At 39.3% G+C, this 25,919-nt stretch overlaps 1 protein-coding gene across 2 annotated transcripts in view; it reads right to left on the minus strand.

Annotated features, from left to right (window-relative positions):
- The window catches only part of LOC126213502 (sodium-coupled monocarboxylate transporter 1-like), a 43,371-nt gene extending 17,869 nt beyond the window's left edge, over positions 1–25,502 (minus strand). The window contains exons 1-4 of one of the 2 annotated variants that reach the window (XM_049941338.1): positions 25,031–25,502; positions 9,700–10,194; positions 6,270–6,494; positions 2,579–2,731 (exon numbers count right to left, since the gene is read on the minus strand). In XM_049941338.1, the coding sequence (XP_049797295.1) occupies positions 2,579–2,731; positions 6,270–6,494; positions 9,700–9,948 (627 nt within the window). In that variant the 5' untranslated portion in view covers positions 9,949–10,194; positions 25,031–25,502. Of the gene's footprint in view, positions 1–2,578; positions 2,732–6,269; positions 6,495–9,699; positions 10,694–25,030 lie in introns of those variants that run through there. The other variant, XM_049941339.1, reaches the window with a different exon arrangement.
- Positions 25,503–25,919: the final 417 nt, after the last annotated feature.

Below are 25,919 nucleotides of genomic sequence, written 5' to 3' on the forward strand. Positions count from 1 at the left end.
TCATCTCTAACATTGCAAGCCACATTGCTTATCTTTGTTGACATGAGTGAAATACTGTGGATGCCATTTTCCATACAGGCCTACTGATTTCAGTAGATATTGAGTAATTATTTGTATGTAACTTCCCCTCCCCCACCCCCCCCACCCTGTATCTCAGGAGTTGATTACAAAGCCCACTCAGTGTACCGATCCAACTAACCTCTATTTCAATACACTTCTGCAATGCCCATAGTTCGTAATAATGGTACAGTACAATGAGCCTACACCTGTGTAGTTCTGGAGTACATCGGATAGTGATTCAGCTGGAACTAATGTATAAAGTAATATATCTTTTGTTATTATAATATTTTGTAACACTAGCAAAGTGTATTTCCTTAGTTTTAATTTATTGATTTATTTTGATGTTTGGGGACCCATGTTTCTCATGTCACATTTAATTATTTTCCTTTATTTCTAAAAGCCTATGCCTTTGTATTTTGAGTTTCCAGGATGAAATACTGATAACCATGTGTGAAAAATTATGTTCCCACTTATCAATTATCAGCAGAGAATTTTTGTTTTAACAATATTTAAAACTGTTAAAACCCCATTTTAAATTTATTGCATCTAACACTAATTGATTATTCAAGCTTAATAAAACTTCAATTACTATTTGATTAAAGTATTATACACATTCCATTTGTGAACAAATACCGATATGAGTGATACTCTACAATCCATCTTGTATCTTTGGTTTATGTTTCTCTAGCTGGAGGTAGTTGGCAGTGAGCTGTGGAGAAAGGAACCCGCTTTGTAACTGTGTTGATGATCAGACATGTGGAGGCAAAACTGCAACTTCTCTCCATTGCACCCATGTGAAACACATTATGTGTTAACAAATCTGAAAACCTGACCTTTTTATTTATTTATTTATTTATTTTTATGAATTTCATTTATACCTGATTAGATAATTCTGAGAACATGGCAGAAATGCATTGTTGACTATTTTATTGGATGAATGAATTGTGCTAGTATACTGAGACCAAGAAGGAGAAGGATATATTGTTCTGAAACGTTTTCAAGATCCAGACACCCTTTTGGTAAAATCATACCCCATTTGTTTTTCCAGACAGCAAGCAAGAACAACAAGTACAACAATGTACTTAAGATGAGTGTTATTCTTAACTATTTATTGTTCACTATGTTAATGAAATATTTCTAGCACCTGAGCCCTGCAATTTCTTTGTCAACTCTACATATCGTGTCCACAGACAGACGTGTGACTTTTTATTGCAACAGTTATTCAAACATATTTTAATCATACAGCAGGACACGGTGGCTTTAGAACACCCACTACATACCAGCTAGCAAAATATCTGGAACACCAAGAGAATGTTTATTTCAGAAAAAATCGTGTCATATCAGTAAAACAAACATGTGAAGCAGTGCAGCAGGAGCTAGGAGTCAAACTCAGCTATAAATAGTGGTGTGACACAAATTTTAACATCATTCTTTACAAAAAGGTATTTCCAAGTCAAAAACAAAGTCATATTCTATGAGATCAGCAAAATAGACCAATTAGTACAAAATAAGTCATTAGGTGGAGTCTCTGGGGGATCTCTGTGCACCCCCCCCCCCCTCTCTTCCAAATTGGGGCATCTTTACTCGCTCACTGTGCACTCAGAACTGATAACTGTAAAGAGGGATGTGATGCGCGATCGACAGGTGTACTAGAGACACTGACCTACCCATCTGAGCAAAACTTCATCAGGCTTCCACTGTGGTTTCCTTTTTTGCAAGTGATTGGACCTTACTTTCTGAATAGCCCTCATACGATTTCCAAAAAAAAAAAAAAAAAAAATGAAAATCCAGGGTGGAATGTAATAACACTATGAAAAAGATAATTGCAGTCTCTGGCTACTGAGACCAAACTTGGTTTGTAGCCTCATCAGACAGGGACTGCTGTCACGTATGAGTGAGCCCCATTTGTGTGTGTGTGTGTGTGTGTGTGTGTGTGTGTGTGTGTGTGTGTGTGTGTGGTGCGCACCCAATGAGGTCTTGTTGGCCAAACACTCATTTTCTGTTTTCTGGTGCCTGTCTGCAACTCAGTATCTCTGCTATATGGTGAGTAGCAACTATCCTTTTCACAATACTGTTACTAAGAAATGAGATTTATGAAGAAGAATCTAGACCCCAAAACAGGTTCAATGTGCTATTAAAAATTACATATCAATAAGCAAAGTTTTTCATCTGTAGCATGGAACCCGTGAGGTGTGGAACTAACAACTTATGACCCAAACCTTCTGCCAAAGGGATCAAAAGAAAGTGTGCCTTCAAGCTTATGAACTAAATATTTTACTTTCATGCAAGGGATAGCAAAGGTGATATAATGTGTGAAAAAAGGGAAAAAATTGAATTTTGTGAGAGTCCAGGCAGCAGGTACACTTAACAATACATCTCACATCAACTGAAGAAGATGACTGGGTCAGTCACCGAAGTATCGTGTGGAATAATGGAACTGACAACTCTGCTGAGCACCCAAAAGTACAGTGTTAATTTATGACGCTGCGGAAATGTTTGAGGAGACGCTGCGGCCGACCTGGGGTCCTGGGTGGGCGGCGGCGGTGTGGCCGTAACGTTGAAGTCGCAGCCGTCCGTCCTGGTGGGCAGCATTACTGCGTCCGGTCGGGGGACGCCGAAGCCGACCCACATGGAGAAGGCGAGCCCCGTGACCAAGGCCCGTTATGGCTCCCTGCAACACAGTCACGTAGCAGTAGGCGTTCAGTGGGAAGAGGGGATGAAAAATAGTCAAAAGAGTCTGCAGGGATCTGAGAAAAGTTCACGTCGCTCTTTCAGTTGGCGGTGAGCAGAAAGAACTGAAGGACGAGAAAGCCTCGTGGGCATCTGTAGATATTTACGCAATCTGGGCAAGACTAATACTGCCATTTCTGATACCAAAGTATTTGGGAAATTCATGTCGATTGTTAAGAAAAGTAACGAGGAAAAATGTCACTGATTACTACCCTTAAAAGTGAAGCAACGGGAAACGAACTTAACCGTCCAGTGGGTTCACCATTTTTTGTAACACAAGCCGGCATACGGTATACTTTGTACACTTGTAAAGAGTAGTGGTCTTTATGATACCGAGATTAAGATGTGTGAGCAAAATCATTGTTTAATCTTAGTTTGATTACACAACCGTAAAATAAACTTACATACCCTTGCTAAAGCGTTGCTTAACTAAACTATAATGAAATAAACTTTCATTACGTCATTCTGTTGCCACGGATAGGTGTTACTTCTCGGTAATGACCCACGGTATACAGCTGCATCGGACCCCAACCAACCAATTATTTGATTACTAATTAACTCGTAGGGAACAGCTTCATTAGGGGGTTTTGCTGCTAGCTCACCATCTGTGTCACTTTCGTGCGTGGCCCATGAATTTTTTTTGTTACGTAACTCGCTGTTTATTTTATGTTACTGCTAATCACTTGGACATATGTCAATCACCAACCTAGCTGATGCAAAAATGAAGGAATTGGTATAGCCCCACAACTGTGAAACAACAATGGAATAGTGCAAAACAGTGTCATTTGTGTTGGCGGACTTTTTACTGATTGCTGCCGCTTAATGATGTCGGCAAAGATACGGACATTCTATAGTTCACAAAGCTGACCATCAACTGAGCTGTGTGTTAATAAATGTGAAGAGAAACGAACACATTGTTCCACAGTGTTGGGATATCATTTAATAACAGTGCACCACATTCAACTATCAAGCAGCAGAAGGTGCAGATGTTTATGTGCAAGTTCGGTAAGCTAAAACTGTTATATGACATATACTGAGCTGTTACAATTCTCGCAATGTCTGTCTCAGTTTCACGGATGGCTGCAGTCAGGTCAGTAAGTTGACCTTAACACTGGAATAGCAGTCTCGCATTGCTAAAACTGGTGTCTCTTGTGTCAATTCCTTTACAGATACAAAGCGAGCTGGTGCGTTGGTTAGCACGCTGGACTCCTACCTGGGAGGGCCACAGTTCAAATCTGTGTCTGGTCATCCACGTTTAGGTTTTCCATGATTTCTCAAAATCCATCCAGCCAAACTCCAGGATGATGCCTTTGGAAGGGCATAGCCAATTTTTTTCCACATCCTTGAACATCCTGAGCTTCTGCTCCATCTCTATTGATTTCAATGTCGACTGGATTAAGTACTAATTTTTCCTTCCTTTCTTCCTTCCCTTCACACATGTATTGCATATTCTCAGGACCCTCCCAAGTCCTGGTTTTTCAGAACTTTTGCTACAACTGGTTTTGAGATTTCGTTTTATAATCATTCTTAGTATTATCTTCGGACAGGTGATATAAAAGCCTACACAAGCTATCACCCATTTTTTAACTGAGTGCTATCAGGTTCCCTCCTTTTATCTTTCATTTATTCACACTTAAGGATCTATCAGAGTACTGCTCATCCTAATTGACAATTATTTTATAGACCGATCTAAAGCAAAAGGGCTAATCATTGCAGTTGGCACTATGGCACTATTAGTTCCTTTCTCAGGGAACAGAGATGGATAGAGTGGGGAATGTTAGAAGGAGGGGTACCTCACCTGGACACCAGAATGAAAAGGAGCCACTGATTGTGACAATGAGGGCAGAGAGGATGAAGGAGGGAAAGGGAAACTTTTCTGAAAAAGAGAAATACCTTAATTTCTAACAGATATTTAAGTTAAGTTTTTTCTGGAAGAATTTGTTTGGAATGTGTCATTATATGGAAGTTAGACAAAAACAATAAACACTACAGACAAAAAGAAAATAGAACGTTTTCAAAATGGGTGCTACAGAAGAATGCTAAGAGACATGTGGGTAGTTGGGATAATTACGGAAGAGGTACCAAATCAAATTGGAGAGAAAATAATTGTGGCACACCTGAACAAAAAAAGATCAGATGAGTGGTACACATCTGGAGGCATCAAAGAATCATCAGTTTGGTAACGGACGGGAAGTGTGGGGGACAGAAATTGCAGAGGGAGACCGAGGCTCAAACACAGCAAGCAGGTTCAAGTAATGAAGGTTGCAGTCATTATGCAGCTTAGACATGACGTGTTTGGGGAGAGCTGTATGTAACCAGTTTGTTGGTGATGTTCAGTATGTAATGGAACAGCTCAATAGTATCAGTGAAGTATGTGATAGACTCCTAATTTCCTTTATGGTGCAACAAGATATCTTCCACAATTTTTTTGGATTACAACATTAAAAAATTAGTGTAACATTCACACACAAACTAACAAAAATTTATATAAGGAAAATTATTTTCCCACAAATAATGTAATTTTAAAACTGTCATGCATATTTAGTGCATTCATGTAACTAGAAACATTCTTCCCCTCCTCCTCCTCAGCATCACCACAATTACTACTACTGTTGGCATTAATATTGGATACTGAACTACAAAAATTAAAAATTAATTATAAATGAAATATGCACAAAGTTGCTTATATTTACGATGTGATTGATACTTACAGCAAGCAATATCTTTGGATGTTTTGGACCCGCTGACCCTTGGCGAGCAGCACCAGTTACAGTCTGACATGTTTTGGAAGTAAGTTTCCGTGTAGCATAAAGGCAAGGTGCATTGTGTTGTACAGGATGCGACAATTCAGATAGGGATTGTGAGGGTAAGATTAGAATAATTACTGCATGAACAGAGGCATTCAAAAATCATTCTTCCTGCACTCCGTACATGAATGCAATGGGAAGAAATCCTAATAACTGGTACAGTGGGACATACCATATGTTACGCACTTCACAGTGATGTGTATGGTAGAAATATAGATGTAAATTATCAGTAAAGATTGAATGAAATGTGGAGAAAAGAAGTAACCTGCCTGTTACAGATCTTTTAATATAGTACACACAATGAAATTTGAACCCTAAAATCTCTTCCGCATCTGTAGATGCCTTGTGCAAGCCACAACAAACCCTGATAATGAATTAACACTGAATGGCAGATAAAACAAAATCATTTATTTCAACACTGACAGAAAAACAGGTCTCATGTCGTCTCTTGTATTTACTTCTGAGAACACTAAGGGGTAATGGTACAAACAGATCACTGTGGGAGTTTGTCAGGCTTGCTATGTCTCATCTGCTTTACTTCAGTTATTTCATCACAGTGCCAATAACAATAGATAAGCGAGTTCACTACCGGTATACCTCGGCATCCCAGTTCTACACACCAGACCTCTCTAGCAGAATCTCTGGCGAGGCAGCAGGACGAGGAGTACGTACCGGCTCGTTGGCGTGGGGCAGGAACATGCCGAGCGAGAAGAAGCCGAGCACGGGTCCGCCGACGGCGCCAAATATCGTGAGGCTGGCCTGCAGCACGCCACCGAGGAACTGCGCCATGAAAGCCAGTCCCAGAAACAGCAGTCCGAACACCAGTGCCAGCAGCTTCCCCACAAGCGGCGACCGCGACTCCCCCAGCGGGTGGCCCTGGTACCGCACGCACAGTGGCTGCCGAACACCGCAAAACTGCGTCACTGTTTCGTCACGAACGGTAATCGCACAGCTGGCTAGCGACCACATACGCAGAGCCCCTGCACTAACACGGGAACCGATACCTGTCTCCGCAATGTTCCGGCGGTGGTCTCTCGGCAGTCTGCTCACGGTATCGTGACAGTAATCCGTGTTTACACCGATAGGCCAAAATTGAGAGGCCGCTGCCTATTGCCAGCTTCAGTGCAGCCTGGTGCACTGTAGGTATCTGATGTGAGAACAAGTGGATACGAGCGCTGTGGAAACTGCACAGATCATTGGATTTTGGCGTACTACCATCATTAGCATCTACGGACAGTGGTCGAAGGGTGGTGGAATCTAAAGTCGGTGACAAGGCGTTTAATGTATGTGCCAGTTAACAGAGTGTGGAGGTCGGTGGCTCGCCTGCTCTGTGAAGAGGCACGGATGGCAGTCTTAGCGATATCTGAACGACTTCACCATACGTGGCGTGAACTAGCGGAAACTAGCGGTAAGCTCTTACATCTCCATTTTTATATCAGTAACATAATGCAGTGTTATGACTGGAATAAGGTGGACTGTCTAACATTCAGGACCGTGGAGCTCAGTGCAGAAATGGCAACTAATAGGCAAAAGAGGAAATTCCATGACCTACAGAAAGGCAGAGGTGAAACATCAGTCGCTGGCAACTCTCGAACTGTAATTAACATGTCTGGGAGAGAATTAACAAAAGAGGAGCATTCAGTTCTGTCGAAAAGAGGTTCCTGCGGAGGACATTATAGCGAATGTGGAGGCAGGAAGCCGTTTGTTACCATCGCACTCCGCGGATGAAATCGGGACTGAAACAGCCAGAATATTACGCCAAGCGAAACCACCTACCAGTAATTTGTCTCAATCGGAAAGGAGGGCACTGAGGGAGATCAATGCGCGTAAGAGCATTATTGTACTTGCAGCTGATAAAGGAAATGCTACGGTTTTGCTGAACACCGAAGATTATCACAAGAAGATTAGTGACCTTTTGGATCCGACTATGTACAAAAAGCTTCAGAAGGATCCTACAACCAAAATATTGAGAAATACCAATCGACTGGTGAAACAATGTTCTCTTTCTTTGGATGATAGAAAACAACTCTGCAAAACGAAGCTTATCCATCCAGACTTTTTGGACTCCCAAAAGTGCATAAACCACAGGTCCCGTTGAGACCAATTGTGAGTGCCATAGGATCTCCAACACAAGAGGTGGCCAGATATCTCACCTGCTTGCTGCAACCACACATCGGCAGAACGGACAGTTACATTAACAACTCGGCGCATTTTATTGAAAAACTGAGGGAGACTAACATCAGCCCAAGTGATATTCTTGTGAGCTTCGATGTAGTGTTTACCACTGTGCCTGTAAACGAAGCTATTTCATATATAGCAGATATTTTTACGACTGACATAGTGGCTTTATTTAAACACTGCCTGACGACAACTTATTTCCAGTATAACTAGTTTTACGAACAGATCGACAGGGTGGCTATGGGAAGCCCTCTCAACCCAGCTGTTGCCAATTTATTTATGGAGATCTTCGAACAGCCAGTGCTGCAGACTGCCAGTAAAAAGCCTGCTAAATGGTACCGCTATGTTGATGACACATTTGTAGTGTGGACTCATGGTGAAGAAGAGTTGGGTGTCTTCTTGGTGCACCTGAACAGCATTAATCCGAAGATACAGTTTACGATGGAGAAAAAGAGCAATGGTCAACTCAATTTCCTGGATGTGTCGGTAATTAAACGGGTGGATGGGACGCTGGGCCACAAGATATATAGAAAGAACACTCACACGGATTGATACCTCCACAAGGAATCTAGCCATCATCCTAGGCAAAAAAGAGGTGTCATTAAAACCTTGGTGGCCAGAGCCAACAAAATCTGCTATGTCCAGAGCAACAACGGTCACCTACTGGAAAAGTTTTCCTACCATTTATTAATAAGGTTACGGACCGTGTCGGGAAAGTTCTGGCCAAGTATGGGATCGAAACAATCTTCAGACCCACCAAGAAGATTAAGGAATATTTAAGAACTGCAAAAGACGCCCGACATCCCCTAGCAACACCTGGGGTATACAAAATTCCATGCAGTTGCGGACAAGTATATATTGGAACAACGAAAAGAAGTGTAAATACACGCTTAGCTGAACATAAAAGAAACTGTCGCTTAGGACACATCAAAAAATCGGCCGTAGCTGAGCATGTTTTTCGAGATGGGAATCATGAAATTAAATTTAATGAGACAAGTGTTCTAGCACGAACATCCCATTATCATGCGTGCTACTACTTATAATGATTATAATGTGAAAGTATGATTAATGAAGCATCAAATGTATGTAAACGTGTCAAATGAGTTAGAAGAGAGATTGCATAATCAATGAAAAAGATTTTTATTTATTCAGGTCTAACATTAAAAACCTCTAAAATGACAGGCATCATCAATTTAATTACAGCTACCATGCTCTTAAGCAGAGAGAATGATAAAATATTTTGTACATTTTTAGTTTAGTCAGCACAATAGACACACATTCATACTTGTTTACTTTTGCAGAATTATGTTATGCTTTTCCTTTTTAACAAGAAGAAACAAGAAAGCTTGTACTTATTGGCTCCGTTCTCACCTGATAGAAGCATGTAATGGATTTATCATCATTCTCACATCCCCAGCTGGACCTGTAAGTTCTTTGGCAACTATCTACTTATCATATTTCTTTTTGTTTCGCATTTGTTGTGTGGATCACTTGGCTCCCAGAAGCATATATGATACATATAGTGCTGTATCACCAATATTACTTGTTTTTTTTATTTCCAGACCACTCCATCACTCACTCCAATTCAACCAGTGGAACAAGTGTGAGTGTAAGTAACTGTGAACCAAATGTAATCAAAGGCTGTTCACTTACGTACCATTTACAAAAGACAGAACATTTCTTGGCAGATGCTCATTCTCCTGTACCTTCTCCTGTGCAAACCAGGCTCCAGACAACAAAAATGATCTACAATTCAAAACAAATAAGAAAGTAGGCCCATCCAGTTGATGCATTTAAAAACACACACACACACACATATTGGTGCACAAACACCATACATCAGCTGTTTTTAATACAGGGACATATGACACCCATCCACCCATAGCCCACATATTCCTCTCATCGCAGCTGCAGTAGGCCTCACCTTAAAGTAATCCTCCAATGTGACGGCAGCCAGCGAGTTGACGGCCGACGAGACGGTGCTCAGGGAACCACTGAAGATGCCAGCGACGAAGAGGCCCGGCAAGCCCGGCATGCCGCTCATTGTGTCCACCACATACAACGGCATCAGCCGCAAATGAAGTGCTCGTGTCATTCCGAGGGTAGCTGCATTACATCCGGCACAGGAGACCGTGACAGCGCTGACTCGGGTAAACACAGGATGGACCGACATCTGCCTGATATCTTGTCAAATACCTCTCAGTTCAGTTACCACAACTGCATTGTAATTTGGAACTTCCTAGCAGACTAAAACTTGGTTCGGACCAGGATTCAAACCTGAAATGTCACCATTCAGTGGAATGCTCTTCCTGGCTGAACTACCCTGGTACAGTTGGCACCCCGTCCTCACAGTCTGACTATTGCCAGTGCCTCTCCAGTACTTTTCAAACTTCACACAAGACTACCAGTACTCCTTGCTCTATCACAAAATTATCTCAAATTACCTTATAAATTATGTAACAAGAACCAAATTTGTTACTGAAATAAAGCATCTAATTTAATTAGATACTTAGATACCTATTTACTGTGAAAAATTGGAAAGAAAGTTTATGATATTGCTGTAAGTTTTACTGGAGTCAAGAGCAATAATTATATACACTGCCTGGCCAAGAAAGTGAAGCACTCTGAAGACTGATCAGATGTTAATGTAACAGAGCATGCGCACACACACACACACACACACACAAACACACACACACACACACACACACACACACACACACACCTGCAACGGGTAGAATGGCCATAAGAGTGCATTACTGTTTTTTATGTTTTGTGTTGTTACCAGGTCTGGTACAATATTAAAAAGGCATGAACAGATTAGGACATTAAGTGGTCACTGTGAAGGAGACAGAGAAGCTGCATAATCATCTGAGAAGCGTTATCAGCACCTGCAGAGGCCTCATATTGACTTTCCATTTGGGCAGATTTTCTAATTATGCAATATCCAAATTAAATTTTTGGAAACAGCTACAAATCACACTTTTGTTGTATTGACTAGTTTCACTCTTCAGACTAACAAGAGCATCATCAGAATATACACTGTAAAAGATAAAAATTGAGGCAATACAGGAAACTTACACTGACATCACATGAAGTACATATTCTCCTTCCAGTATGGTGATTTATGTTTAAAGTTGGCTGACAGGCCTAAAGATTAATGTGGCTCTACTATAGTACTTAAACTTGTGTTTAAACTGTGTTTAAAGTACAGCAGTAAATGATGACATAGATATGACAGCACGAGAGGAACATACAAGTAAATCTGTAAAAATCAAAATATCTTTCAAAATACATTATAAAAATACATATTTAAAATATCCATTCAAAAATGCACTCAAAACTACTGTTTTTAAAGATATTTGTAGTAGGATGATATGGCAGGTAATATATGTTTCCAGAATGAGATTTTCACTCTGCAGCGGAGTGTGCGCTGATATGAAACTTCCTGGCAGATTAAAACTGTATGCCGGACTGAGACTCGAACTCAGGATCTTTGCCTTTCGTGGGCAAGTGCTCTACCAAGCTCTACCAACTGGGCTACCCAAGCACGACTCACGCCCCGTCCTCAAAGCTTTACTTCTGCCAGTACCTCATCTCCTAACTTCCAAACTGTATATTAAATCATATACACACATCAAAAAAACCTTTGCATCACCCCGGTTCCCAGAACTCCTGAAGACAGATATTGTCTGTGGATATTGTAATATTGTATCATAGACACAGTCCCTTTGACTGTTCAGAGCTCCACTACAAGTGCCCAAAGATGTAAACAACCATGCATGAGCAGCACCTATTAGATCGAGGGGACTGACAGCCAATCAGTTCCAGTGATTCCACCACGAAGGAGGTACACGGCTCATGTTGTCTATAGTTCAACCATGCCTAGACAGTTAATACTGCAGTTTGATCATGTCTGCATTGTAACTTTGTGCCAGGAAGGCTCTCAACAAAGGAAGTGTCCAGGCGTCTCAGTGTGAACCAAAGCGATGTTGTTCGGACATGGAGGAGATACAGAAACTGTTGATGACATGCTTCAATCAGGCCGTCCAAGGGCTACTACTGCAGTGGATGACCGCTACCTATAGACTATGGCTCAGAGGAACTCTGTCAGCAATGCCACGATGTTGAATAATGATTTTTGTGCAACCGCAGGATGTCATGACTCGACTCAAACTGTGCCCAATAGGCTGCACGGACTGCAACTTCCCTCCCGACGTCCGTGGCAAGATCCAGCTGTGCAACCACGACACCGTGCAGCGTGGTACAGTTGGGCCCCTACAACAGGCCGAATAGATCACATCAGTGTATCAAGCGTTCATGACTAAGACATCATGAGTGAACTGCTTAATCTTCTTCAACTCTTGCAATCATACTCTTAATACATAGTACATGGAACAGAAAATATATTGGATTAATTAATCATCATCATCATTTAAGACTGATTATACCTTTCAGCATTCAGTCTGGAGCATAGCCCCCCTTATAAAATTCCTCCATGAGCCCCTATTCAGTGCTAACATTGGTGCCACTTCTGATGTTAAACCTATTACTTCAAAATCATTCTTAACCAAATCCAGGTACCTTCTCCTTGGTCTGCCCCGACTCCTCCTACCCTCTACTGCTGAATCCATGAGTCTCTTGGGTAACCTCGCTTCTCCCATGCGTGTAAGACGACCCCACCATCTAAGCCTGTTCGCCCTGACTGCTACATCTATAGAGTTCATTCCCAGTTTTTCTTTGATTTCCTCATTGTGGACACCCTCCTGCCACTGTTCAATTCTACTAGTACCTGCAACCATCCTAGCTACTTTCCTATCCGTAACCTCAACCTTATTGATAAGGTAACCTGAATCCACCGAGCTTTCGCTTCCATAAAACAAAGTTGGTCGGAAGATTGAACGGTGCACAGATAACTTACTCTTGGTACTGACTTCCTTCTTGCAGAAGAGAGAAGATCGTAGCTGAGCGCTCACTGCATTAGCTTTGCTACACCTCGCTTCCAGATCTTTCACTATGTTGCCATCCTGTGAGAATATGCATCCTAAGTACTTGAAACCGTCCACCTGTTCTAACTCTATTCCTCCTATTTGGCACTCAATCCATTTATATTTCTTTCCCACTGCCATTACTTTCGTTTTGGAGATGCTAATCTTCATACCATAGTCCTTACATTTCTGATCTAGCTCTGAAATATTACTTTGCAAACTTTCAATCGAATCTGCCATCACAACTAAGTCATCCGCATATGCGAGACTGCTTATTTTGTGTTCACATATCTTAATCTCACCCAGCCAGTCTATTGTTTTCAACATATGATCCATAAATAATATGAACAACAGTGGAGACAGGTTGCAACCTTGTCTTACCCCTGAAACTACTCTGAACCATGAACTCAATTTACCGTTAACTCTAACTGCTGCCTGATTATCCATGTAAAGACCTTTAATTGCTTGCAAAAGTTTGCCTCCTATTCCATAATCTCATAGAACAGACAATAATTTCCTCCTAGGAACCCAGTCATATGCCTTTTCTAGATCTATAAAGCACAGATACAATTCCCTGTTCCACTCATAACACTTCTCCATTATTTGCCGTAAGCTAAAGATCTGGTCCTGACAACCTCTAAGAGGCCTAAACCCACACTGATTTTCATCCAATTGGTCCTCAACTAATACTCGCACTTTCCTTTCAACAATACCTGAGAAGATTTTACCCACAACGCTGATTAAAGAGATACCTCTGTAGTTGTTACAACCTTTTCTGTTTCTATGTTTGAAGATTGGTGTGATTACTGCTTTTGTCCAGTCTGATGGAACCTGTCCCGACTCCCAGGCCATTTCAGTTATCCTGTGTAGCCACTGACTTAATTTCATCCACCCCAGCTGCTTTATTGCACTGCAATCTATTGACCATTTTCTCCACTTCCTAAAATGTGATCCTATTTCCATCATCATTCCTATCCCATTCTACCACGAAATCTCAAACATTACTGATCGCATTTTCACCTACATTGAGCAACTCTTCAAAATATTCCCTCCATCTGCCCAAGGTATCCACAGGATTCACCAGCAGTTTTCCTGACCTGTCCAAAATACTTGTCATTTCCTTCTTACCTCCCTTTCGAAGACTGCTAATTACATTCCAGAATGGTTTTCCAGCAGCTTGACCCATAGTCTCCAACCTGTTTTCAAAGTCTTCCCAAGATTTCTTCTTGGATGCTGCAATTATATGTTTGGCTTTGTTTCTTTCTTCAACATAACTTTCTCTGTCTACTTGAGTTCTAGTATGTAGCCATTTCTGATACGCCTTCTTTTTCCTTTTACAGGCTGCCTTGACTGTGTCATTCCACCAAGCTGTTTGCTTCATCCTACTTTTACACACTACTGTTCCAAGACATTCTTTAGCCACTTCTAGTACTTGTAATGGTACTTTGACTACCGCGCCTCTGCCAATACAAAGATATAATTTACGATCGCGCACGCAGAAAAGCGCTGCGCCAGCGACCGATTTTTATAAATAATTTTGTTCGTCTTTTTACTTTTTGCGTAGGTTTTTGTTTTCAACAACTAATTGATGACACTCTCTCTCTTGTCTTCATACGAAACACGTGTATTTTTCGGCGATGTGCTGAATGTACTTTTGGGTGGAAATTAAAATTATATTACAAAGCGAGGTTGTTTCAATAGTGATTCGAGGTGGTTATCGCCAAATTTGTAAATTGATCATGACAGTGACAACTTGAAGAAGTTTTCAACAGACGGAGAAAAGTGAAAGACGGGTCGTCCTACAAGAGAAATTAGGACGACAGCCATGAAGACTATATTGTAATTAATACTGCGTATCTAACAATATTATAAGGTAAATTTCAATTAGTTTCTGATGCTATTTCCGTACAGTCGCTTTTTGGTAGTGTTGCCGACCCGGTCTGCCATGCACGGTCAATTTACAGCACGATTTCAATCAATAATACGAAGACCGCCTTATCCGTAACTGAAGCCACCAAAATTCAAAACCCAATCAGATTTTCTATTTTATATTTTTCACGGCAGAACCCTGAGAAAAAGGAAACACTACAATTGGCGTCCTGGTGACAGGACTTACAATCTCCGGATTTGATACAGGTGCAATTATTATAAATTTTGGACATTTGATCTCATTTTAACCACTTCATAGCATCAGAAAATGAATTTGGACTAAGTGTAATTCATTTCAATTGTAATGTTACGTGCATGAAATTTACAACAATATTGTTTTCCCTGTTATTAATTCGTGTTAATTTTCATTTTCATGCTGAGGAAATTAATTTGGAAAAAAAAAATAATAATAATTTGCACGGATGCGAAAGAAAAATTTGGGATTGAAAACTGTATATTTGACGCTACATTTGCAACATAAGACTGAAGGGGAAAAAAAAAATTGGTGAGTACAGAAATTTACATTTTTTCCAGTTTCAAGCAGCCACCTGTACTTCCTTTATTCCGATCCATTTATTTCGCAATTATTTTTTCAAATTGTAGTTAAAATTGATTTACTATTATTGCAAATGATAAGTGAAGAGCATATTCACAATCATTTATTTGTGACAGGGAAATTTCAGTACCAGTTTAATAATAATTCAATTTCTAATTAAAAATCATATCGAAATATCCATTTCCATAAGAGAAATTTCAGATTTCAACATATCATATTTTAATTTTTTTGCCATTGGAAAATTTTATTTGCAATTAATTACGAAAACCGCAAGATGGACGCTAGACGCGTAGAAATTGTTTCCGCGGACGAGCTTAGTGAAAGTGACACATTGCAAAACATGTCCGACAGTCAAATGAATATTGAACTTAATTGTGAGGATGTTCAAGACATAATTTTACCGGATCGATTAAGACAACAACCCCTATATTTAAACAGATATACAGGCGAATGGAGAGTGAGTACTACGCGACAAAACGCGACATTGACAACGTCAACTTCAGAACCAGACAGCAATCAGACACGAAAAAATGATGAAACTAAGACACAGGACTCTGACATGCTCAACCAGATTCTGAAGTTAGTTGGTGACCAAAACAGAAAATTTGACAAAAGATTTGACGCTTTAGAAGAGAAAAATGACAATTTAAAACGTGACATTGGGAAATTTGACACTAAATTTGATGAACTGACACGGGACATAAAACAAAATTTTGAATAACAATCGAGACAAATTGCCGACTTGACAGAAACCACCAGTAGTCTTGAAAGGAAATTTACTGACTTATCAGACAAGGTTACGAGACAAGAAAAGGTATTTGTGGAATTCAGTGACGAGACAAAAACTGACTTACAATGATGTAATGAGAAATTGTTAACAGTAGTTTTTGAACAACAGAAAACCAGTACCCAAGTTGACGAATTACGATAGTCACACAATTCCGTAAAAACAAACCAAGAACACTTAGACCTGACGATTACAGACCTTTCAGACAGATTAAATGATGTAACATTGGAGCAGAAATCCTTACAGGAAAAGTTAGAAAAACTTGAAGACAGAGCAGATGTAGCATCTTTGAAGAATGACACAACTCTAGCAGAGAAACTTGTACATGAATGCAAATTATGTGATGATTATTTAGATGAGAAGTTTGAGACAATGACACAGATCATTTTAGATAAGACAAAGGAACAAGTAAAGGGAGAAACAGATAATATTCAAAAAGAGGTACGTAAACTTAAAGAAAATGTAATACCAAGTTTGTCAGTGATACCAAAACCCATAACAGGCAACCAAAACACAAATGAGAATCCGAATAATGCTAGACCCAGCACACAGCCGAAAATAGAATTACCAATGAGTGATACAAATCCCAATGAACCATTTTCAATGCTACCCCAAGATCAAAATTGCTATCAGACATCACCACATACTATGCACAGTTTGACACAAAATGCAGGACCCATAATACCATCGGGAATAGCTGATGAAACATTAGTACGACATGGATACTTTCCGACATTTTCATGTGATGAGAAAGACAAAGTGCATCCGATTGTTTTCATCCGCTCTTTTGATGGTATTTTCCCGAGACATTGGTTAGAAGCCAATAAAATTCGATATGTTACAAATTTGTTACGTGGAAGAGCAGCTAAGTGGGGAGCAGCAATTAAAAGACAATGTTTAACATTTGAACAGTTTGAACAAGCATTTCTTGAGGAATTCTGGTCGATCACAGAACAGCAAAGTTTAAAACGAGAAGTGTACAATCCAGAAATTTACAACCAAAAGAAAGAGACTTTACGTCAATACTTTGAACGCTACCTAGACAAAACATTATATTGGACAAAACCAGCAGATTTACCAGACGTAATTAGAACACTTAAAAGCCACTTACCATTTCCTTATCGTGATAAATTAGTAGGAGTGTCCGAGGACGACATAAAGAATTTTTTCAGTTATGTTGATGAGATAGATGTTGTTTACAGAGATGAGATCAGGAATTTCAATCAATTGAATCTGATCCATCCAAGCAATTCGCGTACGCACAACAGAAATGTCAGAGGCTATTGGAATCTGCCTCCAACACCACAACAAAACACTCAAAGAAACAATACGCACTACACTGGGACAAATCCATTCAATATTAGGAGAAACAACTCGCAGCATTGGCAAGGAAACAGTAATTATTACTATAATGGTTATCCGAACAGTAATTACAATCAGAACAATAACAGTTATATTCAAAATAACAACAACAGAAGAAGGAACTGAAATTATAGAGATCAAGGAAGAGAGGATAACAGGTACCATCCAGGATATTTTCAGAGAAACAACGTACAACAACATCCAAACATGTATTGCAGGAATAACAGTAATGACAATACCAGTTACAGTCATGGACGAAATAATGTATGGGGAAATCACAATGGACCACCGCCACGACACATGCAATACAGCAACCCTCAATTCCTACCTAACGGAACTCCCAATGCGACGCGAGTTAATGTCAACAACCAAACAGCTGATACTTGGGTGACGCGCGACAGAAATGTAAATATTATTGAGCTGGGCAATGAACCCAACCCGCAGCAACAACCGAATTTACCAGAAAACGAACGACGGCCGAGCTAAGTGCTGATAGGGTGCAGAGCGCAACGGAACCGATGATTTGTTTTCTCCGATATGATGACAGTAAGAAAATATAAAAAGAATTATATCAGGATGTAGATTTTAATAGTACCAGTAAAACAAAGAAGATTATTCAGGCTATAACACGAGTTACGATTGGTAGTTATGAAGTGGAAGTAATGTTAGATACAGGGGCAGCAGCAAGTGTCATTTCAATGTCCTTATATAATGAACTCAAACAAATAATGAACATACAACATTGCCAGTACAGAATTGTCTTATTATAAGTGCCACCGGTAACAAATCGAAGAATGTGAAATTTCAAGTGCTAATTAACTTCACATTTTCAAATAAACCACTCAATTACAATTTTCTGGTAGTAGACAAATTAGTTATGCATTGCATATTAGGAATTGACTTTTTGAATGAATATCAAGCAATCATAGATTTAGGAACAGGGAAATGTCATTTAACCGTAAACCAACAACAACTGACAATAGAGTTAACACAGGGTACAAACTTAAACAGTAAACAAGGTAAGTTTGAACAGTTACATTTTGTGTATCCACCAGCAACAAACATATGTGATTAAACTTTTAATGAAGCTGTAGCTAAGGAATTCTACCTAATGATTTATCTGAAAAATGCACAGAATCTGAATATCTGACAAAGGAACAACAACTTGAATTACTTGAAGTTTTGCAGCAATTTGCTGAGGTATTTGTGGAGAAACCTCGAATTATTAGAGGCTATACTTATGAGATGGATGTTAAACCACACAAAACATACTGTAGAACATATTATAATATTCCTTGGTCAAAGAAACCCGCAGTTTCGAAAGAGATTGAAAAAATGCAAGCTTGGGGTATCATTGAAAGGTCACATTCACCATATTGCAGTCCGATCCTAGCAGTTAATAAAGAGGATGGTAGTGTAAGGTTAGTGCTGGACGCACGAGAAATTGACAAAGTTATAATCCCAATCAACACACAACCTATCAATTTGGAAGAACAACTTTTAAAATTTCATAATGTACAGTATTTAACCAATATCGACCTCCGCTCATCGTTTTGGCAGGTGAACCTCCATAAAAACAGTCGTAAATACACTGCATTTCTATGTGAGGGACGTAGTTATCAATTTTGTGTTCTACCCTTTGGTCTACGAGTGAGTGCTGGAGTATTTATTGAAGCCTTAGATGCTGTTCTTGGAGCACGATTGTTATCGCAAATCACAGTTTATGTTGACAACATTGTCATTGCCACCACTACTTGGGAAGAACTTGCTAATCTTTTGAAGCAACTTCTGACTAAATTTTCTGACGCAGGTGTCACTATCAATTTATCAAAGACGAAATTAGGGAGGAGAGAAATCAAATTCCTTGGTCACATCATATCAACTGAAGGCATTTATCCAGACTCAAGAAAAATTGATGCAATAAAGAATTTTCCATCCCCACAGAATCGTAAACAACTCAAAGCCTTTCTTGGTCTATCTTCATTCTTTAGGAAATTTGTACCCTACCACCTTCTTAACAGTCCACATCTTCTATCTTTACTCAAAAGAAATAATATTTGGAAATGGACAGAGTTCTGTCAGACAGATTTTGAAGCGATTAAGAATGCTTTAGTTAATGCACCGTTGTTATGTCATCCTGACATGACGTCAGACTTTTGCCTAGTAACAGACGCAAGTTCCTATGGGCTCGGAGCGTTTTTATTCCAAATTCATGTAGAAAATGAACAAACAGTCATCAAACCTATAAGTTTTGCTAGCCGCACGCTCACTGAATGCGAAAAGTCCTATTCAGTGACCGAGTGCGAAACACTTGTCATAGTATGGCTACTTTCTATGGGGAAAACGTACTAAGCTTTATACTGATCATCAAGCTCTTTCTTTCCTGCTATCATGCAAGTTATTACATTCACGTCTTGTACGCTGGTGTGCATCACTACAAGAATATGATTTTGATATTATATATATAAAAGGAGAATCCAACATTATAGCCGATGCTCTATCTCGTTTGCCACAAGGCCTACAAGAATTTTCAGATGTGACAGAACAAACATCAGATTTCAAAATTTTACTCATGTATGACAGTACATTTGCACCTTACTACAAAAACATGTGCAGGAAGCTAGCCATATTGCAGGACAATGATCCCATGTGGATCCAGAAAAAGAATAAATTACGTGCAGGAACAGACCCACATCTTGAAAAATATTACACATTACACAAAGAAGTATTATTTCACCGATGAAACCCTGAATCACAGCATTGGTGTGTTTGCTTACCTGAAGCTCATGTCGATGATTTTATTTTATTTACACACAGAACTTGGGGACACTATGGTGTAACCAAATGTACAGATAAGATTATACAATATTGCTATTTTCCAAATTTAAGGCGAAGAGTATTGAGTAATATTAGGAAATGCATCATATGTCAGAAAGCCAAATATTCTAATCGCACAAGCACAAATGAATCACACCCAATCATACCTAAGAGGCCATTACAGCTAATTTCTTTAGATATTGCAGGACCCTATCCACAAGCACGTGGAGGAATGAAATACATCCCTGCTGTGTTAGATGTTTCCACAAAGTATTTAAAATTATATGCTTTACGTTCAGTTTCTACCACTGCTATTACCAGACGTCTATTAACAGATTATTTTGTAAGAATAGGAAAACCTGAAGTTATGATCACGGATAATGCAGCATATTTTACCAGTTTAAAATGGAAGACTTTTATTGAAGAACAGAATGTTAAACATATTTCAATTTCAAGATTTCACGTGGCAGGAAACCCGGTAGAAAGAACATTTAGGGAATTTGGACAGTTTATGAGAACACACACACCAGAGAAGCACACAAAATGGGTAGAATACCTAGCACCATTTGAACAAATAGTGAACAATTTAACTCACATTTCTACAGGATACACACCAACTGAATTAATTATGGATAAAACAGAAAGAAATGAATGGACAGACCCTCTACCTAAATTTACAGCAACAACAAATCATGTTAGTTTAGAAGAAAAGGTAAGACAAGCTTACACAACATTATGTGACAAAGCTAAGGAAAGAAAGCAGAAATATGGCAGAGGTGTCAGGAAAGCACAAACATTTCAAGTTGATGAGTTAGTTTTACTAAGAACAAATCCTAAACCCACAAAACTGAAACATTTAAACAGGAAATGGCAGATCTTATACTCTGGACCATACCGAATTGCAAGTATTCCACACCCTGGCTGTTATTCATTAGAATATCCATTAACACATAAACCCAGAGGTCTACATCCACACAGACATTTGAAAAAATACATACAGTAAAATGTTAGCTAACGAGAAGAAGATAATTAATATGACATACAGTTATGATGAGCCCACATTTAAGTTATACAGATACTTACAATCTAATGAATGCAGGTAAGTCTAGATAGCAATGTGAACCATCCAATAGCTAATTAGATATTTGGTTATAAGAGGAGTTGCTATTGAGGCATATACACATTAGAGGAGGCAGAGAACTGAACAGAATTATTTTCTTTAGGAGGCATGTGATAACAGTAATGTTGATATGAGTGACTGAATGAGATGAGTGAATGTAATTTTAGTTTAATAAGAGGATAAATAGTAATATGGAGAGAGGTAAATGGAATATAAGATGAGAAAAGGGTATTATTATTAAAGTAAAAAAGTAAATGATGATGAATAAGAGGAATATATATATATATATATATATATATATATATATATATATATATATATATATAGATGATGTGACTTACCAAATGAAAGTGCTGGCAGGTCGACAGACACACAAACAAGCACAAACATACACACAAAATTCAAGCTTTCACAACAAACTGTTGCCTCATCAGGAAAGAGGGGAAGGAGAGGGAAAGACAAAAGGATGTGGGTTTTAAGGGAGAGGGTAAGGAGTCATTCCAATCCCGGGAGCGGAAAGACTTACCTTGGGGGGAAAAAAGGACGGGTATACACTCGCACACACACACATATCCATCCAGACATATACTGACACAAGCAGACATATTTAAAGACAAAGAGTTTGGGCAGAGATGTCAGTCGAGGCAGAAGTGACGAGGCAAAGATGATGTTGAATGACAGGTGAGGTATGAGTGGCGGCAACTTGAAATTAGCGGAGATTGAGGCCTGGTGGGTAACGGGAAGAGAGGATATACTGAAGAGCAAGTTGTCTGACATTTGGCATTACCCCCAAAGGCCTCACACTTAAAGTTCCCATCTCTGGCTGCAACCCCTCTTTCCATCAGTCCCTATACCAGTTCCAAAATGAACAATCCATTGCCCTCACCCACCTAATCCTTCACCTACACATCAACTCAGCCAATGAACACACCCGTCAACTCCTATCCTTAATAAAAGTCCTTAATCTTTCCTCTCCCACATCCACACCGGCTGTTCAGAGCATCCTCCTACAGGCCAACCGCAAATTAGAACAGCATGCCACCCTCCACCTCAAAAAACTATCCAATCTCCTGGTTTCCCACCTCCGGAAAGGCAACTCACTAACCCTTCACAACCTTTCCAGCAAACCTCAACCTCCTCACATTGCACACAAACCCAGTCTCTCCCATCTACTCAATGTCCCACTTCCAGCTCCACTCCCTCCAAAACCTCAAAATGGGAACTTGCTCTTCAGTATATCCTCTCTTCCCGTTACCCACCAGGCCTCAATCTCCGCTAATTTCAAGTTGCCGCCACTCATACCTCACCTGTCATTCAACATCATCTTTGCCTCGTCACTTCTGCCTCGACTGACATCTCTGCCCAAACTCTTTGTCTTTAAATATGTCTGCTTGTGAGATGTCTGCTTGTGTCAGTATATGTCTGGATGGATATGTGTGTGTGTGCGAGTGTATACCCGTCCTTTTTCCCCCAAGGTAAGTCATTCCGCTCCTGGGATTGGCATGACTCCTTACCCTCTCCCCAAAAACCCACATCCTTTCGTCTTTCCCTCTCCTTCCCTCTTTCCTGATGAGGCAACAGTTTGTTGCGAAAGCTTGAATTTTGTGTGTGTGTGTTTGTGTGTCTATCGACCTGCCAGCGCTTTTTATATATATATAACATGCTGAGGAATAAGTATGTTATTTCGTGAAGAATGAATAATGGATGATTAATGGAGGGAAATACGGAAGCGTCCGATCCCGCCCGTCTGCTTTGACCCATGACGTCACAAATATGGCGGAAACGACCATAAACCACGATTCCAATATGGCGCATTTAAAGTCGTTACGTTTTTGGGTGGGGGCAAACTAAATATAAACAAATTTAGACACCCACCCCCATACAAAACCACACAAAACGACGAAAAAAGCCGACATCACAAAACTCCCCAAATACCACTAAACACTATCATCTGGAATCGGACACTTCCCTTGGCCTATATAGCTCAGAAACATCTCCCGATAGCAATACCAACATACACAGCCACACATTGGGATCGAACACTTCCCTTGACCTGTGCACTCTTAATTTTATCCGTCATATCCATTCCTGAACAAAAACAACAACCGATTAATTTTACTAAAATTACCACACGACGTACGGCGAACAACACTAAATTAACCTTCACACAAAATCGTTAACTCACTGAAACGAATTCCACTACAAACACAGCCGACACTAACAATTCTGGATAATAAGCAAAAGCAAACTGGCCCATCACACCACACAAACGAAAACCCTGGACATACCACCAGAGAGCACAAAAAACCACAACACGACGACATCTACAAACACGCCACACAAACCAAACTCCGTGCCGTCATGACGTCACACACGACAACACCCTTACGTCACGGGTTAAAGCCGACGCGTGGGATCGGACGCTTCTGTCGACCCTAATGGAGAATATGTTGAGAGGAGAGAAACTAGATTTGAACGCTATATCACATGTACTCATGGAATACAGAATGCAAGTAGTGGAAAGAATATTATTTATTGAAAGATTGGTATGCCTGAGATAATAACATATGTGATGTCTTCTATATTCTTATAACTACAGGTGAAAGTATAGATTTATGTGGAAAGAATTATTTACAGCAGCCACTGTTGGAAATATACCAGAAGATTTAAATCTATAACACTTTAACACTAAACTAATGGGAACTTGTAATGAAATTTTTGGAGTTATGTAGGCTTGACACTTCAGATTGGAAGAATTATTTAAGAGAACATATTTAGCAGTCATCTAATGACATAATTAAAGCTCATCTACTGTACTGAACTAATGCACCATTAAATAGAAAGGAGTAAACAAAACATCAGTCCTCGGTTGTGGCTCATACTCTCATCCCTCCCTTAGAAAAATTTATACATGATGATGAAATATTTGACATTATATAATTCGTGATTATCTGACAGTATGGAGAGACATACACACATATTTATTTATGAATAGAATTTTACAGGTACCACAAGGTAAATACAGAATGGATATACAGCATGGAACACAGCAGCAATTATCTAAGAAGATTTATTTATTTATTAAGTAAAACATTTATTTATATTGCTTGATACTCATGAAAGGAAGGAGATGAACTACACAAACTTTATAAAAACATGATTGACTTGAACACTTACCATACTGATGTACATACTTGTAGGATCCTAACATATTTAGAGGGGCATCACTCTTAGAAACGGTAATATAGGAGTACCACTCTTAGAAACAGCAATAGTGGAAACACCACACTTAGATACGGTATTAGGTAAAGGAACTTTTACATTATATTAAGTTAACATGTATTTTATTTATCATATTTCATTTTGTGTAGTCCACTGTAGGAGATGACTTTACTAGCATTTATGAAGTAGTTAGCAACCATCCCATGAACCTATCCTCCTACAGAGTGCTGTCTTGAAGCTTGAAATATGTGTAAATTTTATTCCAGGAGGCAAGATGAATTTTAAGAAAAAAGAATGAGCTAACAAATAAAATGTATATTTCAATCTGAATGTAATGTAATTCACATATCAGCACAATGATATTGAATGTAACGTAAAAATTTCTATATTTATCATTTAATTCTGTATATGTACTATATGACAACAATGTAACTATCTCATGTAATGATTAATTGTAAATATTTATGTACTTACTATATCAAGAAATGTATTTTAAGGAGATGTTAATGAACAGCAAAGGACTTGTGAATATAGCACATGATTCATATAAATGGAACTGGAAATCCAAAGAAGAAACCAACGTGATGGAACACTGGTCAAGAAATATTTACGTAGTGCCAATATGTCTTGAAGTGTATGGTGTAGTGGAAGCCGGCAGGTCTTCAGATTGGTGTAAAAGACAAGCTCATCACCTGTCGTAGGCAGTGAGGTGTTTCCTGTGCCCTCATTGACCATTTATACCCCGGTAGACGCCACCAAAATTCGACTGCTGGAGATCACAATTTCGTGTTGACACATTGCACAAACTTTGGATTTTCTTCAAGTCACACGCAAGAGATCCAGGCAGTAAACACAGACACTCAGAATCCGATACTACGTTTAAAGACATTGGAGCAATATAATATAAACAGTTATTGTTCGAATTAAATCCATTGTAAACACGAATCATGTGAACTGAATTCAAACGCTGTGCTAAGCAGCGATAATACGCTGCAATTCAAAGACATTCATGTTACGACTCCTAAAGAAGATACACACCGAAAAGACTGTATATAAAGACTGATAAGCAAAGAGCATTGTGATCAGAAATATTTTTTGTAATATGTAAATTTCTTATTTTCTCATATATATATGTTTCTATGTAAATTTTCTATACTGCCACGCTCGCTTGCGGAGCGTGTCAGTAGAGGAGGCATTGTAATGGTACTTTGACTACCGCGCCTCCGCCAATACAAAGATATAATGTACGATCGCGCACGCACAAGAGCGCTGCACCAGCGACCGATTTTTATAAATAATTTTGTTCGTCTCTTTACTTTTTGCGTAGGTTTTTGTTTTTAACAACTAATTGATGACACTATCT

This window comes from Schistocerca nitens, chromosome 11 (genome assembly GCF_023898315.1).
Source record: "Schistocerca nitens isolate TAMUIC-IGC-003100 chromosome 11, iqSchNite1.1, whole genome shotgun sequence".
Taxonomy (NCBI): Eukaryota; Metazoa; Arthropoda; class Insecta; order Orthoptera; family Acrididae; genus Schistocerca; species Schistocerca nitens.